Consider the following 18,170-nt stretch of genomic DNA (forward strand, 5'->3'; position numbering starts at 1 on the left):
TCAAATTCACCCGCATCAAAGCTGACCATGTCGTATCTCGAGACGAGGATCGTCAAATCGAGTCGAGAACCGATTAAGATCGTCCAAAACAGGCCACACGACGGTCATTGAGGAATCCACTGGAGAGAAAAGGAGAAGAGAGAGAGACGAACACGGCTGGCTCGCGCCGAACGAAGAGGATACGAAGAGGTTGGAGGATAGAACGGAAAGAAAAGGGACGAGAAAAGGACGAGTCAGGCGGAGAGGAGAAAGAGAAAAAAAAGGAAACGACTGGTCCAGAGCGCGGCTACAGCTACAAGAACGACCTGAGGCTAACTGGTGCGTGCCGGTCGTGTGGCGAGCCCGGCAAAACCTGGTGGCAGAGGGGAAACCGAGAGAAGTGGACGGATGGGTACTTCAGCCGCTGTCAACTGGTTTACTCGGCCACTCCTACGCATCAGCTGTCCGGCCGATCTCCTCTCGAAACGGCCTCTCTTACATAAGAACTGTAACGTCCATCCGATCCATTGAAATTCCTGGCTACTGGACTTTCCAACCACGTCCGACGAAACTAGACGAAAATTACCATGCATCGAGTCGTCTCGAAGTTTCTACGAATTTTCTACAGAGAATAATTATTCCGGGAAAGACAGTCGTGCTATGAGCTGCGCTTTTGCACAATTTGAAACTCTGCTCCGAATAAGCGAGCTGTAACGTTCACGAAACGTCTTTGCAAAAGTGCAATTCATAACACGGCTGTCTTCCAAGAAAAAAAAAAAGAACCAAAAGCATGACATTTATCTATCATCACGGAAGCTTAAAGTCTGGAATAATTATTTCGTGTGAAGAGACCAAAAGGCGGATATCGAATATGATTTTTCTCTAGAAATGGAATTTTTTCTTTTTCTTTTGAAAGGTAACTGGACTTTCTGATGCAGCAGCGATTCGAAAGGAAACAAATCGGTCTTGCCGGTTTTCGGAGATAAACACAGGAATAATTCAGAAAATATGCTGACACACGAGCAACGCGCATTACCAACGCGATCGAGCATGATGAAACTAAACGAGACCGCCTTTCAATTGCTACAAAAACTTGACGACTTATGGGAATCTGTCAAAAAATTCACCGTGCCGAGAACACACGTTTCATGGTTAGAAACAGTAAACATGTATACAAAGGATCCGTGGAACGAGAAGAGTTTAACGAGGTTTTCTCGGAAAAGTACAGTCTCCGCGTTGATAGCAAACACCAGATGAATCGCGTAATCACGTAGACGCGAACGTCTTGCAGCAATCTAGCGGAAAGAAGCGGGCAAATTCATCATCCTGTTCGAAGCGAGACTCATCGAGCAGGGAGCCGTTCTATTGGCAGGCGGATGCGGTTTTACAGGCCAGATCCAGAAATCGCCACGATTTCCGTCAATGTAGCACGTCGTTCTTATCATCAGTGCTTCGTTGATAACACGATCAGAGTCAACCACCAACCAGAGGAAACCAGAGTTTCGTATTTTATATATCACGACGACTTTTTCGTCGTTATCGGATACGAGTTGGTTCGCCAAGGAAAGTAGGTGGATTCGAAGAAAGCGATTTCGAAGGAAACAGAGATTCGTCGACCTCGTTCTTCCATTGCTTATTCGAGATGGAAACACTTTCGAAAATGAAGGTGCGGAAGCATCTATGTTATTTAGTTTTTTCAAGATCGAATATTTTGGAGAAATTGTAAAAACCATTTATTTTTTTTTTCTCAATTGCCAATAACAGAAACAAGTACTTTCTGGTGTTCCGATCAATTTTCTCATTCCTTTTTGTCACTTATAAAGTTTCGTGAAAAAGAAAAGAGATAAGATTTTGAGTCATTTCAAGGTTTGCATTTTTCAAAAATGCGAGAGACGTTTTCAAGGAAACGAGATTTTAATTTATTGGAAAATTTACATTTTCTACAAAAACAAGAGATTTTAATTCATTATTATTTTGCACATCGCTGTGGAACTTATGAGCGGACATTTTTTATTAAAAAATTGTTCGCTTCTAGTGTAATATTACAGATTACACCGAATTTAGTAGATAGGTAACTTTAAAGTCACACAGGATTGTTGTAAAGGGTTAAAAGTCGAGAGGAGATAAAAACCGATAGGATGCCAAGTCCTCGTTCTGCTTCCTATCTCGAACGACACTCGGAACGTAGTCATTTACCGATAAGTCGCATTAATTTATGCAAATCGAACAGTGACTCGATAAAGGATCGACGCGAACAAATCACTAACTAGTCTAGTTACAACGATTCCTCGTCCTCCCGCAGTTTGCCATCCATGTAGCACATACTACCTACTACCAATTCATTCGATGTCTGCGTGATATTGAAAACTCGATGCATATAGATTTTTCCAATTTTTACCTGGACAGAAACCTGCTGGAATTAACTGGATCCACTTTAATCATCGCTCGATCGTATCATTCTGAATTCACGGAGTAATACGTGGAATGAAAATTTCCTTAAATCTCTCGAAATTTTATACTCAAATGATAGATTTGAAAAAAGAAAATCTATATTGAAAAAATGCTAAACTTATTCAACGATATTAATGAATTTTTCGCTAATATTTATTCACATTTATATTTATTACGATCAATTATAAAATTGCGAGTGGACAGGAAATATAGGAGCAGTTGTCGTGATTTCGAGCAATTACAATTGCAATTGGAATTTACGCTTTTTTCTGTTTCTTGAACGAACGATCGTATCGCGTGAAATCGAGCACTCGCCTTTCTATCGAATAAAACGAAACATGAATTTTATCGTTAGTTCGCCAATGGGAGAAACAAAAGGGTACGAATATATTTCCAGGTGTCCAAGCGAAAATTCGCCAGCAGCAAAACTACTATTAGGGATCCACAGATGAGATAACGATTCCCACGAGCATCGACGTGTGTGAAAAAAAAGAAAAAATAATAGACTTCCCATAAGGTTCGGCAAAAAAATCACGGCAAAAAGACCGAAGTAATTATCGTGATCACCCCTATATATCTGCTTCGCCGGGTGAAATTATCCGCGGCGTGTAATTTTCTGTGGGGAGGCCAGCGTGCTCTCTGCTCTCGCTGCCAGTAGCGATGGCCCTTGCATTTTCTCTGTTACAAATTGTCAAACAATTTTATCCGATTTTCTTCTTTTTAAAGTAAAGAAACTAATCTTCCATCGTGTGAACATGCAAAGGTATTTTCATTTATATAGGATATTCTTTTAATTAGTTGAGAAAATGAAACTGAAAAATTATTCATTTCTATTTAGTACTTGGAAAGAAAACGAAAACTTTCGTTATTCAAACGTATTTTATTTTGTCCAAAATTTCCTTTTTCTTTTCTTTCAGTTGAACGGAGGGGAGCGAAGCGCGCATAGTAGAAATTTTTGAAAGTCGCCGTATCGAAGCCATCGCTGACAGATATCGAGCGTGCGCGTGAAATAAAGGAGCCAGACGGTTTCAGGAGCAGCTGAAAATTAATACGTAATTGCAGCCGCGACTGTAAGGCAGCGTTATTGAGAAAAGGCGAGCGAATTCCAAAGAAATATCCGGCACGTTGCTCGTACGAACGTTGCGAGCGAACTGGTTCACGCGTAGAAAAGAAAAATTCATTTGATCGAGTATTAGTCAGCGCGTGATAAGGAAATGATTCCATAATGTATAACCTGAATCATTTAACAAGTTCGTTTCCTGTGAAATTTATAAAACATGAATACACGTACAATTCTTGGAACGCGCGGCACTTGTGAATGGAACTGTCGAGGAAAAGATTTTCGCGAGATCATCGGCCCCGAAATACCCTGAGGAGCAGAAATCGTGGAAAAGCTTAATTTGGTCATCGAGGATCTACAAGATGTGTCAGCCCAATCAGAATTACCCAGGAAGGAAAGTATAACTTATTCTGCAAAAACGGAACGAAAGAAAGTTTAAATGCTGATCCATGCGGAGAAGCGCCATAATTATAATTGACAACAGCAAGGAATACATACGACACACGGGGTGTTACAGAAATCGATAACTTTGCGAGCTTACGTTACTCTACGTAGAACTTTCGATCGATCCTTTCGATGAGAAACACGAAAAATTTGTTCTCGCGTCGCGAATCGTATGAATCATCGACGTGCTTTTATTCGTTTCTGTGTGTCCACCGTTCTATGTTTAAGCGTCGCCGCAAAAATGAATTATCAAACCTCTTCGTCGAGGTAACAGGATATTTGGTACAAACATTAAAATCGTAATACTCATACACATGTGCCGATATTAAACTTTTCTTGCACCGCGTCGACGGTGATCTAATCTTGGTTGAAAGTCCATCGCAACCGATCAACACGATCCCTCATCCAGAAAATTTGTGAGATCAAGTTCGTAAGTTTTTCAACGAAACAGCTGGGATCTGTATGTATGGTTGCAAAATGGTAATTTCAGAAGAGCGAGGAACGAGCGCGTAAGGACGGCCACGCTCGGAGAAGGTGTTCGTGGTTGGTGCGAAAGGGGAAAGAGGAAAGAAAGTCTGAAGAGAAGGGAGCAAGGAAGCCGAAGAACGGAGAGTATCCTGTGCACGGCGAGTAGCGTGGCTAGTTTTTCTCTCTATCGCGGAGGATGAATGAACCCCGCAATTTGTTGGGAGCGAGGACCGAGCAATGCTGCTATCCGGGCCCCATTATCTCTATAATCTCTCGCGAGACCAGAAGCTGCGCTCCAATAGAAGCCTCGACCGGCAACAACTTAACCATAATATACCGGCACCGTATCCCATAAGGCAGATACACACCGTATAAAACCGAGGCGACCAGAGGAGAAGTGCAAGCAATACCGAACTGTACGCGTACACTTTTCTGTCTTTCTTCTATCGATCTTCCATACGATCGATCCTTACTGCTTCGTCTATAGCGCGCTTCTTTCTTTTCTTCCTCTTTTGCAACCTCGTCATAGACCAGAGATCGCCACGGAATTAATATCGATCGTCGATGATTTCGTTTTGTTCCCCTGGATAATTGACTTGACGTTGAGTAACTGAGACGTCTTATAGAGTGTCTGTTTACGTTTCTTCTCGGTGAGAAGAAGCGCTCCAGACAAAAGCATCGAGGTTACACACTGGAAGCTTGTTAATTATTCCTGTTCATTAATTCCGTACATGATCAGCGCTTCGTGATCGAGCGGTCGAATGGTATGTTATGCAAGTAAAGAAGTTGATTGCCATATTTATTATCGCTTCTTAATTATTCGTTTCCATTAATTCTATACTACGAGTGATGACGCCTTTTTAATATGTATCTAAATGTACGTAATTGATTCAAATTAAAGCGATGTAATGAAGATAAATAAATAGGTATACACCTGATCATAAGCTTAACTCGATCAAGCTAGATAGGAATATTATATAAAGCATACAAGCATGCATCTAGTAATTGTAAAATCCCAAGATTTTCTGCCAGTCATTTTAACTGGTTTAATGGAAACGACGTGATCGAAAAACGCTATAACATTTGAACCCGTTGAATACTTACCCATTAATACTAGCGTATTAGCTTCGGCTGTTTATACATGCGCGTTGAAAGTTTCATCTGTGTTCGGTGAAAAAGTGATCCAACAGCGCAACAGATGCTACCGAGAGATCGTGACTGTTAAAATTCTTTTTCTTGAAGAATTTTCCATGAAGGAACGCGTTCGGTCCAATTTTTTCCTTGTCTCGGGTTGGGCTCGTTTCACTGTGGCGAAAACAGGAAAAAAGAGGGTCGATTCCGCCGTATAATTTGCAGGTATAGGGAACGCAACGAGCAGCGTCTTAGATAGCGCAGGATGGATTTAAGAGGGTAGGGCAGAGCCAGGCTCGTAACATATAAAGGGCGCAAGATAATCAATTACCCCAGCTACCGACTTCCCGAGAGAGCAATAACATCGGCCTGATGTTGCCTGTGCAGGTCGTGTACCTGTTGCAACGGCGTATATTTAATGGTTACCCCTAATCGTCCACGCTCGGTCGTTATTACAGCCTCTTTATACTTTTCCAAGAGATCGACCCTCCCTCGAAACCGTTTCAATAGAAATTTTCCTAATTCGGTTCGACAGTCGAGCCGATACATTTACGAGTGTTCATTGGGAAATAAAAGATCCGTGGAAATCGAGGGGAGAGGGAAGTGAGTTTTCGATTAGTCATCCATAATCCAAAAATGTGGAGGATGGTTGGTTGAGTTGTCGATTCGAATGAGGAAATAAGTCGATGTTATAACCGTCAGTTAAATTTGAAAATAATAAATAAATAACTACAGACAATATTCGCTGAGACGCTTGTACTAACTGATTCGCTAAGACTGTGTATAGATCGCTATTAAAATACTGAAACTGAAAAACTTACTGATTCGCACGACTGACTGATAACTGAAACTCTTACGGTCGCGTTTGTTTATTTATACTGGTCGGGGGAGAGCCGGAAAATTTGAATTCGAGTTTGCTTGACGATTGCACGTAGCGGCGACATTGTTTCGCGCGGTGTTTATTTATTATTACATTACGTGTATCCTAACGAAATTGATACTTCGAGGCAAAACAACAACACGATTTGAATTGTCCTCTAGCTCATGTGCCGCTACAATCTCTTTTTCAGCTTAAGAACAAGAGATTATAGCCTACCGGCATTTGGAATATTTATTCGAGATAAAGTTAAGTAAATTGCTTGGTAGTAGTTGATGAGACAAATCATTTTTATTTCCACTGCTTGATAATCTCTACTTTTACCTATGGTTGATGAGTACATATTCCTAATGCAGTTTTAAAGACATAATGTTTTTTAATTCTCCGTAGACAACCCAAGCGCGAACGTAAACTCAGACTCGATTTGCCCACGAACATTCGATATTACGATAAAAGTATACATCGTATCTCTTTAACGATTCATACGTGCCGATATATTCAACGGCGCTTTTGCTCTATAGACAATTCACGCAAAGTTTGTCCGACAGTGAACATGTCGAAAAAACCAAAGCTCTTTCCGTGTAATCTTCGTTCGATCGAAGAGGGTTGAACGAATAACGGATAGGACGCAGCTTGCCTAGAAGAAAGAGACGCGAAGAAAGAGAACGTAGGCGTGTCCCTGTAAATTCAACGGAAATGTTGGATCGAACGAGAGGAGGCTGAGGCATAAAACTAATCAGCGGTTTAATAAAAGCTCACCGGGCAAGGACGCGGCCCTCCGTTTACTCTGCTCTCTGGTAGCCGATCTATCCTTTCAAAAGCGCGTATATTCTGTGGCGCAGGCCAGGAGAGAGAAACGAGAGTAGTGGCGTGTACACGATAGTCGAACGAAGCTTAGGTGGTTGGCTGCCGTCTGGACGTATTAAAGCCTGATATTCCGCGGCAAACGTTAAGAGGCTCGAAATGGTGAATAAACGTTCGCTCGTAAAATGCGCGGCCAGCCGTATCTTCTAGGAGTAATGGCGCGTATGATACGCACCGAGTAGCTGTGCACCTCTCTTTACCCCTTCCGTTTGCCTTTTACTTCGCCTATTGCTTTCGTTTTACTGTTTTTCTGTTTTTCCTCTCTTTCTGTAGCTCACCTCGTGCGCCGCTCTTCTCCTCTTCGTAACCCGTTTCTCTTTTTCCCTGTTGCTTTTCTACCTGCTCGCTTGCTCCTTCTTCGTCGTTTTCGCTTTATTTCTGCCTTCTTTTCTCTACTCTGTTTCTACTTGCTCGCGTAGAATCGATTCGTTAATTGAGAAAAATCCAGGGGACGATAGTCGATCGTTTTATAGTTTCATTCTGATTAGAAATTGATAATTATTGGTGAAGATTGATCAAGCAACAATTCAATGATTACTGAAGGATCGTTCGTCTTCCTTGCGAGGAATAACGACTTTGAAGGCTTACGAAGGACAGGAGAAAGCTAAGCTGGAAGAGGGAAATTTCTCGAGCATTCGTTGACGAAGATTCAAGAGGATGAGAAACACCCCGAGGCTCTGCAACACGATGACGAGCCGCAATTATGTCTCCACTGCCTGCTGACCGTGTAGAGGTCGTCGTGTACAGTAGGCCGCGAAAGTTCCAATTTGTCACAAATTTCTTTGGAAATTATTATCCTACTTTCTTTCCTCCTTAACTCGATCATATCAATACTTATCATGGCGTATTTAATGAACGATTAATAAAATTTCAATAAAATATATATTACCTTGTACATGTTGTCTCGTAAAAGAATCTTGTAAATCCATGAAATAATTCAGGTTGTAAATCTATAAATTTTTCTTTTTAGAAAAAAAATCTGATGATATATATTTCCTTTCCTAGCAATGCCAAAATTTATTTCAAACTGCCAACGCGTATGTTTTCCATCATTTGCAAAATTGAATTTCCAAATTGTTTGTTTGCAACCTTATCTCAAGCCTTTGATCCCCATGAGTATGCGCGGAAAAAATTTTTGACCAGATGGTACGTCGAGAACCCGATAATTTACATACCTGTACGCCCCGTGAAATTAAAAAGGATTCACTCGGTGCAAAATACCATCACGACGTCGTCACTGACCTATAATATTCCAGACCACATACACCACCAACAGCCCCACGAATAATTCACAAATTAGTTGCCGATGAAAAGAAAGAAAATTCGATGTTGAAGTTTCGTCGGTTCATTTTTCTTCGCGTGGATCAACAGGTTTCGATCTGGTGCGATATCTCGCCGATGGATCGACGGAATCTCGAACCGGGATCTTTCTATTTGCATCGTTAATACCTCTGTCGAGGATAAATCATTTTTCTTCGACAGAATGCCGCGGAGACCGCGAGTTACGCCGAGCTGTAATGTAACACCTGGCCAGCGGTTTAAGATACGAATCAGCTGTACGCAGGCCCTATAAACGAGCAGTTAACGTCGAATGCGGTTGTTGCCGCGTAACGACCACGGCACGCTAACCGTCCGTCGTTCCTCTAATTTATTTGCGCGTAAGGACACGGAGTAACAAGTCGGTTCTCCGAGAGTCAACGCACTTTTTCAAGTCGAATTCGAACTTCCGATATTGCAATGTTCGATATTTCCTGACTAAGCCGAACTTGAGCCCTTGAGATGTTAACACTCGTTTTTTATTAAAACATCAATTTTTGTCATTAAAAAACTTTCCAATTCGACTTCCTTTTCGATAGATATTTCCATTAAAAATCCTTTCAGTTCGAATAATTTTTTTTCTTCTCATCAGTGGTAATGAACTTTATGAATATTTCAAGATATTTAGCAAAAGTTGTAACGTATAGAGATAAATCTGAATTAGAAATAAATCTGAATGTTTTCCTTTCTGGGAAAAGGACTGCAGGGTGTCCATTATCCTTGTCACGATCGAGGATGATATATTCCCGAGATCGAGAGATAAATACAGGAAACCTAATGGATTATGAAATACCATAAACTCTGATCGAGCGTTTCTTTCACCATTTCCTTCCTCCACGTACGCGTCATTAACGTGCATTAGCGTATTCCAAAATTTCGCAACGGTCCCGAAAGAAACCCGTAATAAAGAAGAGTATACAGATCTTCGCGAACGATCAATAACGCTCCATGAGAAATTAGTTCGAATGTTGACGAGGTGACGCAACTTGTAGCAACCGCTGTACACTCCCGTGTGCTCTGAACTTCTCAGGAGTTCGCTCGAAGGAGAAGGGATCGCGGATGAAACGACCGACGCTGGGTATAGCGAGAGCGGAAAAAGCGCTAGATGTTTATGCAAGAAGAAAGAAATCATCGGCGAGAGAAGGAGCAAAATAACTTGGATCGAAAAGTAACAGTACAAGACAGAAGCTTCTTAAGCCGATGAAAGGGGGGAAGATAGCAATTGCAGATATCCAGAAGAAACGTCAAATTAATTAACCGGAGGAAACTTCGATATCCAGTGGATAAACTTCTCGACGATAACCGATGCTCGTCCGCTTCAGCTTGAAAAAGCCACGCTCGTTAGTCATATACACACGTCCGACAAATGAGCTTCTGACCACCTTTCAGCCTGCATCGCAATTAACGAAAACAAAAAGTCGTGCGCACATAGAAACGAGTTGAAAAGAGGCAGGAAGGGTTAGAGGGCCTGAAGGCGAAAGATCGCGGCGAAACTCGGCAAAAGAACCGGAGAAGTTCGGTCCAGAAGGAGCAAAGACAAAAACGAGGCTACACCGGTCACGACGACCAACGTATCAAAGGATAGCCGAGAGACAGAAAGAGACAGAGAGAGGGAGAAAGACTGAACTGAAAACCAGCAGAAAGGAGAGAAAAATAGAGAGAATGGTGGAAGGAGAAAGGAGAGGGGAAATGAAAAAGAAGGGAGATGCAGATATTACGGCGGACCAAGAGAAAGCAGAAACGCGGACACGCATACACACACACACATACACACACATACAGATAGATCACCGACGAGGGAAAGGGAAGGAGAAGCCGAAGGAGCCGGAGGATGGGGTAAAACGGACCCACCGTGAGCCACGTTCCCACGATCTCATGAATGAACTCGCGTGGCTACTCGCCACGTGGTGGGGAGGCTACTCTCCTTCCTTACCCCTGCCTCCACTTCGTCCCTCGTCGACAGGCAACATCGTCCACGGTATCTCGGCTGTCCTCTCCGTGGTTCTCTTTCTACAGGAGGCAAAACCCAGACCTGGACACAACGTGGTAGGGGTAACATCTTCGTGGATCTACGGCCGGGGGTAAGGAACTCGGGGTCATCCTCGAGAAAGGATACGACACGTCGTTCGTTCGAGGAAATTCGAGCAAATTTCTTAATCTTCTACAAATGGATATTTCTCCCGTCCCATTGGCGAAAGAATTATGGATGATCACCATTTGAAATTGTAATAGAACGAATAGGAACTGACAATCGTTCGAAATGGCTCAAATTATTTATAAACAGATGTTTCTTTGCTCGCGAGGAAAAGAATTACGGTTGATTACCGCTTCCGAATGCAATAGAAGAAATAGGAAACGATAACGATTACAAGCAAGGTGCTTGATAACGATGTAATATAATAATAAAACTATATAATCCTTATGGCGACGAGTCACAGACGTGACAGGGATTACTGTTCCGATTCGATAAAAGAAGATAGCGTTAATACTTCGATATCGCGTTGTCTAATACAATGTTGCAACAGCTAAGGCACGCTTAGGTGATTACTAAAGCAACTATGAAGCGCTTGACCGTGTAAGCGAAAAGGTTTGGAACACCTAAAAGCAAGGATGGCATACAGAAGACTAACAATCGTAACGGTATCTTTTTTACAAGAAAAGGAAAGGATCGTAAGTGTTGAAATACTGGGCAATAGGTTATGTCAGACACGAATACGGCGATGATTTCAACGGCGACTTTTTTCGAGTCACTTCCGGCGAGACGATTCATTGACGGAGATTTAAATGTCTATGAAAATTCATAGAAATTACGAACGAACTTCGAAGGTAGCTTTCACTATGTAACAGAACACAGGACACGCTGTCTAAACTGGAAAAGGTTCATGTTTATATTGCGAGCAAATTGGCGGAATACTTCGAAGGAAAGAAGAGTACAATAGCTCTATCGTTGAGACCGTATTGAAAAAGATAGAACGATGCATGCGATCCTGAATGCGAGTGCATCGATCGATGCATTTGCTTGATGCTTCAATTTAGGTGTTCCCTTTACTGTGTTGACCACTACAACCGCTGACGCAATTTATATTAAACGGCGATGCGTCGGGACGGTTGCACGTTGCGCAAGAAACGGAGCAGGTTTCGCGGTAATTGCGCTTTGCAATTGTAAAAAGAGGCGACCACGCGGTGGGGGTAAAGTAATTCCGAGCGATTGGGCCTGACAGCGGCGCCGTATTGAAATTTCCAAGAAATTGCATGCTTTTTACAGTGGATGCTTTTACAGTCCCAATAACAAATTCAAGGAAAACAGTCTACTCCCACTATAGATCATACAATTTCCTGTTAATTAACCCTCCGTAAGCAAACATAATACGAGTACAAGCTAAGCTCCTTTATATCCGATTACATATCGATTTTTATGCACTTATGAGAAATTTTAATACGCAATAGTCCGCGGATTGTACGTAACATCGAAAAATATCTTCAACTCGGAAAAGGGGAAATAGATCTTTAATTATTTTCTATTTATTTGTCGCTCGTAAAAATATAAACTTGTATGAAAATTCATAATCTATTTTTCGATGTCTGCAACATAATTTTTATTCAAGAATAAAAGTCAAGTTGATCGGATTGGAAATTTTAATTCGAGCAGAACGAAACGTTAATTCGAATCGGGTTGTGCGAAACGTTTTTAACGACATCCGTAACATAATACCAGCCAGAGAAACGCATTAACTTAGCGCGTATCAATCTGAAAATCAGAAATCAAGACTCGATACCGGGGCGAATTAAACCGTTACGGGCTACTAATTGCCGGACCGGGTTTCGTGGCCGTCCACGGAGATAAACTGGCTTGTCGAATCACGTGAGAAAACACGAGAACGAGAAGCCGCTTCGTTTATTAGTTCCTGGTCCACCCTCCGCGGCCTGGCTCTCCGGTTGCCTCCTCGTGAATGAAGCTGAGTCGCGTGGCGCCTCGTGACGTCACAACCTGTTGCTACCTGTTTCTCTCCTTCCTCCTTTATTCCCTTCGTGTATACCTTCCTATCTGCTCCTTATCGACCGCATCTCCCCTCTACCAAGCCACCAAGGCCTGTCTCTTTCTCTCCCGGTTCGTAACTCTTACGTGTTTTGGATTACGGTCATCTCGAAAGACTTTAGGCCTCAAAGTTTAGTATAACTCGGATCTGAATTAGATTGGAAACAATTTGGTCCACGTATTGAGAATAAGGTGCTAGTTTTCGGAATTTCATTATGAGAAGAACACGGCAACTATCTTCCCCTTTTACATTTTATACAAGTTAGAAGGAATCAAAGAATGATTTACATATTGTCAGTATCACTAGGAACAGTGCTACTGTAATGCAACTTTATAAAGCTCTGTTGAATTACGTGTATGTAAATGCTAACAACTCGCAAGTAGCTCGCCAAAGTAACGCAACCTCGAGGATTCCCCGGATTCCGGACCCAGGAAGATTCCTGTTTTACCCATAGTGGGTTACACGAACGACAACGACGCCGCCTATGTGGAAGACCTCGAAGTCCCTCTACACGGATCAGGTTAAAAAGCACCGATAGAGGTAGCCACTTTCCGGTTTCGATCGGTGACCTCGACGACACGGTGCAAAATCATTCACACGGATCGGGGGAGCGACAAGCGTATGCATTTTTCACGAGGCTAAACTATCTTTAAATCCCGCTCAATAAGGTGTCGGGCAGTGAGAGAAAGGTTCGTTTCTATCGAACGCCTCCGACCAATGCCCCCGGCAACGTCTATTTAAGGCGAACAGAAACACCGATCGAACCGGTATAATCGAACGAATCGTTAACTCACTCGCTAACGCGTCGTGTGTACTTTTATCAAAGGTATTTACGATTTATCAGGAACGAAATTGATTATTCTGCGAATCGATGGTAACACGTTCGCGATTACGTAATCTGAAAGAATAGCAGTCTTCTTTGTTTTTATGAATTATTAACGATCCTTTATAAACGATCTACGCTGGGACAAAAAATATCAGGGACAAAAATGGAAGTGGATTTAAACGACGAAGAACGAATCGGAGGGAGAAATTCGCGGCAGAAAAACAGAACGACACTTGAAGAATATATATCCCTCGTCTAAAAATAGACCATCGATGCATCGCATTCTCGGTTCGGAGAATGAGCAGCGGTATAAATCATTGAAACAACAAGCTGTCAGTCACCGATAACCGATTCCAGAGATCGATTCACGGCGTTTAACCGAGGCAAGGTAAATTTCTCAATGAATTTACCAAAAATAATCAGCGTTCGTTATCGAAGACAGAGGTGTCAATGAAAGAGGTACTGAAAGGTCCTCGCCAATTCTATTAACACATTACAAGACGAAAATCTATCGCTTTCGTTACTTTTTATCTATTATTCGTTTCCTCCGACGAGAAGAACATATATACAGATTGAATAACGAATTCACGAATTGAAACTGAGTTTACTAAATACGATCAACGGAAGAATGATAAAATCTATATCGTTCCAATTCCCCCTGTTCTTCTTCTCTAACAACAAGAGAAACATACAATTTCAACTAACCAACTTATCAATGAATCTGTTAACAATAAACGTCCATCATTATCAAACAAACAAGTATCAATGAACGGACACAGGACCGCCTCCATAAATTTCCTTGGCGTAACCCATACTAATAACCTACCATTCTACTCCTACTATTCTTGTCATTCAACAAGAAAAATATATATACATAAGACTCAACGACAACTCCTCTCTATGCAGAAGCTTCTGAAGAAGGTCCGTTCTTCAGAGTTCTCGAGGAGCGTTCCAAGCGAGCGCAGGGCAATTTGGAAATCTTGAAATTCCCTCTTCACGAGCGCAGCATCTGTCCACGGGCAAACGAGAGGCCCAGATGAGGGAAAGAACGACAAAGAGAAAAAGAGAAAAAGAGAGAGAGAGAGAGAGGGAGGGAGAGAAGAGTTTGTTTGAAACTGTAAATCGTCGTCTCCCGGGATCGAGGACGTGAGAACTGTATCTGCGTCTGGTCTCCGGTAGGTAAGCAAACCGGGCCGAACGAGAGACAGGGACGAGAAGTTGAAGAGGAGAGGAGAGAAAGGGGAGACTCGACCGCACGCACAGCTGCGGTTACGCATTTCGCGCAATGCTTCTTCGCTGTACCCTCTGCAGAACCTCGGGAGAACGGCCCACGCCAACGATCGATTCCCTTCGATGACAAACGAACGTTTCTTTTCAGAAACGACCGTCGAGAGATAGCACTTGTAACCCGTAGCTATAGCTTGAGATGTACGAAAAGGAAGAACAAATAGGACAGGGAAAGGGAGAGATTGTAACTTATTCACTTGAAACGTCCATCTTTAGGTATAATAATTTCTTTGTTCAGGGGTCTCCTATTGTTTCCCGTGTGCTTTCATTTCTCTTAACGATGGATTGTAGTATCATATTCGACATAAATGAGATTAACTTGTCTTTAGTCATCTTTTGTTATATGACCATAGACCGTACGAATTAAGGGTACGAATTAATTAGTTAAAAATTTCGAAGGATAGCCTACAGGATTTTAATTCATGCTTCAATTGCCTGACCACGTAGCTACATCATCGCTTTGATGCCTCTATAATGTCCAAATTGGCTGCTACCCATTCTGCCAAAAGGGTCAGCTCCATTTACAATACTCTTTCTCCTGCTTTATCATGCTACCGATGTAATTACGTTTTACGTACCATTATAATCGTTTTATCGTTAACAACGGCATAAAAGAAGAATCCGACAAGAGTTGCACGAAGGTAGAGGATTTAATTATAATGAAAAGGGTTAAAAATAATCGATTGATCGAACAAGCTCGTACGAAGGAGTAACAGGTAGACGCAAGTAGAATGCAAGCGGTGGATAATATACAAAAAAGGCGAGCGACACTGAAGCGTGGGACCGGTCAACGTGGTCCCATAAGTTCACGTTTCCCTTTCATGATCCTTTCGAGCGTGCACCCTCGTCCAATCGCTCTTCCCCACGATCACGCACATTCTCATGCACTCGTCAGGCTTCGACCGCATTTTTTTTTTTTTTTTTCCTTTCAACGTTTTCCCTCCTGTTCTCTCCGTGTCGAATACTCCAACGATCCGATCTCTAATTTTTACCGACAGCCTCGTGGGGAAGCCTTTGACTTTGCGACGATCCCCCGCCAAAATGGAAAACACGAACAACGATACACGGATACGGTGAATTTCTCAGTTTCTCGATTGCTCGAAAACTTCGTCGTCTGTTTCGCGTCAGCGTCAAGAATCGACGAGAAAACAATTCGCAAAGACCAACCACTTCCCCCTGTGGCAAACAAGGTCTTCCAAGACTGCAAGATACACTATGCAGACGACGACGATTCCGCGAATTGCATTTCGAAAACCAAGATATCCTTTCCCACGTGTACGCGTGGAAAAAGCATCGTGTACTGTGGAAAGTACGTGCATTCACAAACGAATATAGAAAATGGGAAAGAGTAAAACGAACGAAGCTGAGCGACGTGAAGAAAGATGAGGGACGGTACACGTATGCTCTAAGTACGCGTACCGCTTTTTTCTGCAATGGAATTTTCCGATCTATTGAGCAGCCACATAATTGTCCTTTCGATATACTTTTTTCAAATAACGAATTAACAAGTTTAAAAACATATATTAATACTTGAGCATATCTGTTACTAAACAGTTCTAGAACAAATCCAGCAGCAAGATGCCAGTGACAGACAAGAACGATACAATTCTGAATCCAGAGACTTAACGGCGATTGTCAAAAACGCTACTAGCTTCGACACTTCTCAACCTACTAAATCCTCCACCGCTATTGCAAAATAATATTAAACCTTTAAACAATTCAGAGAGTGACTTCTTCTTTCCTTCTATTTCACGAGACTCGTCTTTTCCTCTCCCAAGAAATCCAACGACATTGTCTCTCGTCGATATACACCACCGATATCGCGCTCGTAGGGAAAAAAGCATGTGTCTACCGTATAAAAGAAAATGTAAAGGATCTGATTCGAAAGTCGTCGCGTTCGAGGATGCCTGGTAAAAACTTCAGCTCGCGCGCTCGTATCTTTCTGTCCCGCCACTTTTAAATAACGCTACTGTACCCTGGCCTACGTGACTAGACTCTCTCCTGTCTGCTTGTGTGTTTGTACACCGATGAATCTTATCAATCACTCGTCGTACAAGGCAGACGAATATTTTTTTCCCCTCCCCTTAAATGCTAAATGGCGTTCTTCTGCGACAGGGACACGCGCCATCGCGCAGCCTGTCACCTGATGCAGTTTATAGTGAAATTTTAATCGAAACAGCCCAAGAAATACCTATGGACTGTTAAGTCGACGCCTACATTGTCCGTTTTGCAATGTTTCACGAAGGTGTCTAGAGACTTCCAAGTTTCGTACAATGGATATTCTACGAGTTAACGATGAACCTTCTGCTGTAGGTATAGATAGGACTGATAGATTAGATTTATGGCCGAGATTGTTTTATCTTTTTGCCTATATACTGCCCATGGAATAGCGATGTTTCTAATAGTAAGATACTTATCCATGAATTGCCAAATTTTGCAACAAAGAGGCACTTTTCTGCCTGGACGTCTTGGTAATAGAGGTAGAAAATGGAGAAAAAAGTGAAACGCTGATCTTCCTTAGTGGAAAACAGTGTGAATTTTATTCCGAGTACGACTATAAATAATCGAATAAATACATAACTGATTCTTCTGATGGAATATAATGCAAATTCTATTCTGGATATGACTCTAAATGGTAGAACAATTTATCGCTTTAGTGATAAAAAGCGTAAATTCTATTCTAAATACGCTTGTAAATAGTAGAATAATTTATTTTAGCTATTACGGTTAACGTCACGGTAGAGCTAAAATCGTAACTGTTGACTCTAAATCAATTATGTATGGATTTCTCATTTATATTTGGATTTGTTACATTATTTACCGTTTCAACTTTTCAATCACCGACCGTTATTTTTCATCCCAATTTATCTAACATGTAAAACAAATTGAAACCGCATGAAGAAACGTAACAAATTATTTACCAGACTCGATAGCACTAAATTTTTGATCAACCAATTACACCATCGAATAATCGCGCCTCGAATCGTCCACAGGAAACAATGAAATATTTCACCATTGATTCGAGAAAGGGTCAATCTACGTTACAAAAAGTTGTCCAAGATTTTCAAAAGCGGGGGAGTTGTCGATCGCGGTATCCAATTTGTCATTCTAAGAAGCGATCCTGGGTAGTGAGTGATGGTTGTGTATATATATATGTGTGTATATATATGTATATATATGTATATATGTATATATAAATATATACCCATATATATAAATACACACACACACACACAATTTATTCCGCAGCCAGGTAGCGAGCACCGGATGAGCATGGCTCGACGTCTTACGTGCCCTGTGTGCTACGAAGGGCCTTCTACGACGAAGAAAGAGAGCCAACCACGCTCACTTTTCTCCACGATCATGTGTTACGGTACCGAAGGACAGACCTGTGCCAAGTCTTTCTGCTGCCAACGCAATTTCGCAGCG

The 18,170-nt window shown here is 41.9% G+C and overlaps 1 protein-coding gene across 6 annotated transcripts in view; it reads right to left on the reverse strand.

Moving 5' to 3' along the window:
* The window catches only part of LOC122571346 (ETS-like protein pointed), a 142,172-nt gene that overhangs the window by 101,881 nt on the left and 22,121 nt on the right, over positions 1 to 18,170 (reverse strand). Inside the window, exon 1 of one of the 6 annotated variants that reach the window (XM_043734976.1) lies at positions 5,507 to 5,634. The exons of the other annotated variants lie outside the window; for them this stretch is intronic. Coding sequence (XP_043590911.1) covers positions 5,507 to 5,510 — 4 coding nt within the window. The 5' untranslated portion in view covers positions 5,511 to 5,634. Of the gene's footprint in view, positions 1 to 5,506; positions 5,635 to 18,170 lie in introns of those variants that run through there. 6 annotated transcript variants of the gene reach the window in all.

The sequence above is a fragment of the Bombus pyrosoma genome, linkage group LG10 (genome assembly GCF_014825855.1).
Source record: "Bombus pyrosoma isolate SC7728 linkage group LG10, ASM1482585v1, whole genome shotgun sequence".
NCBI lineage: Eukaryota > Metazoa > Arthropoda > Insecta > Hymenoptera > Apidae > Bombus > Bombus pyrosoma.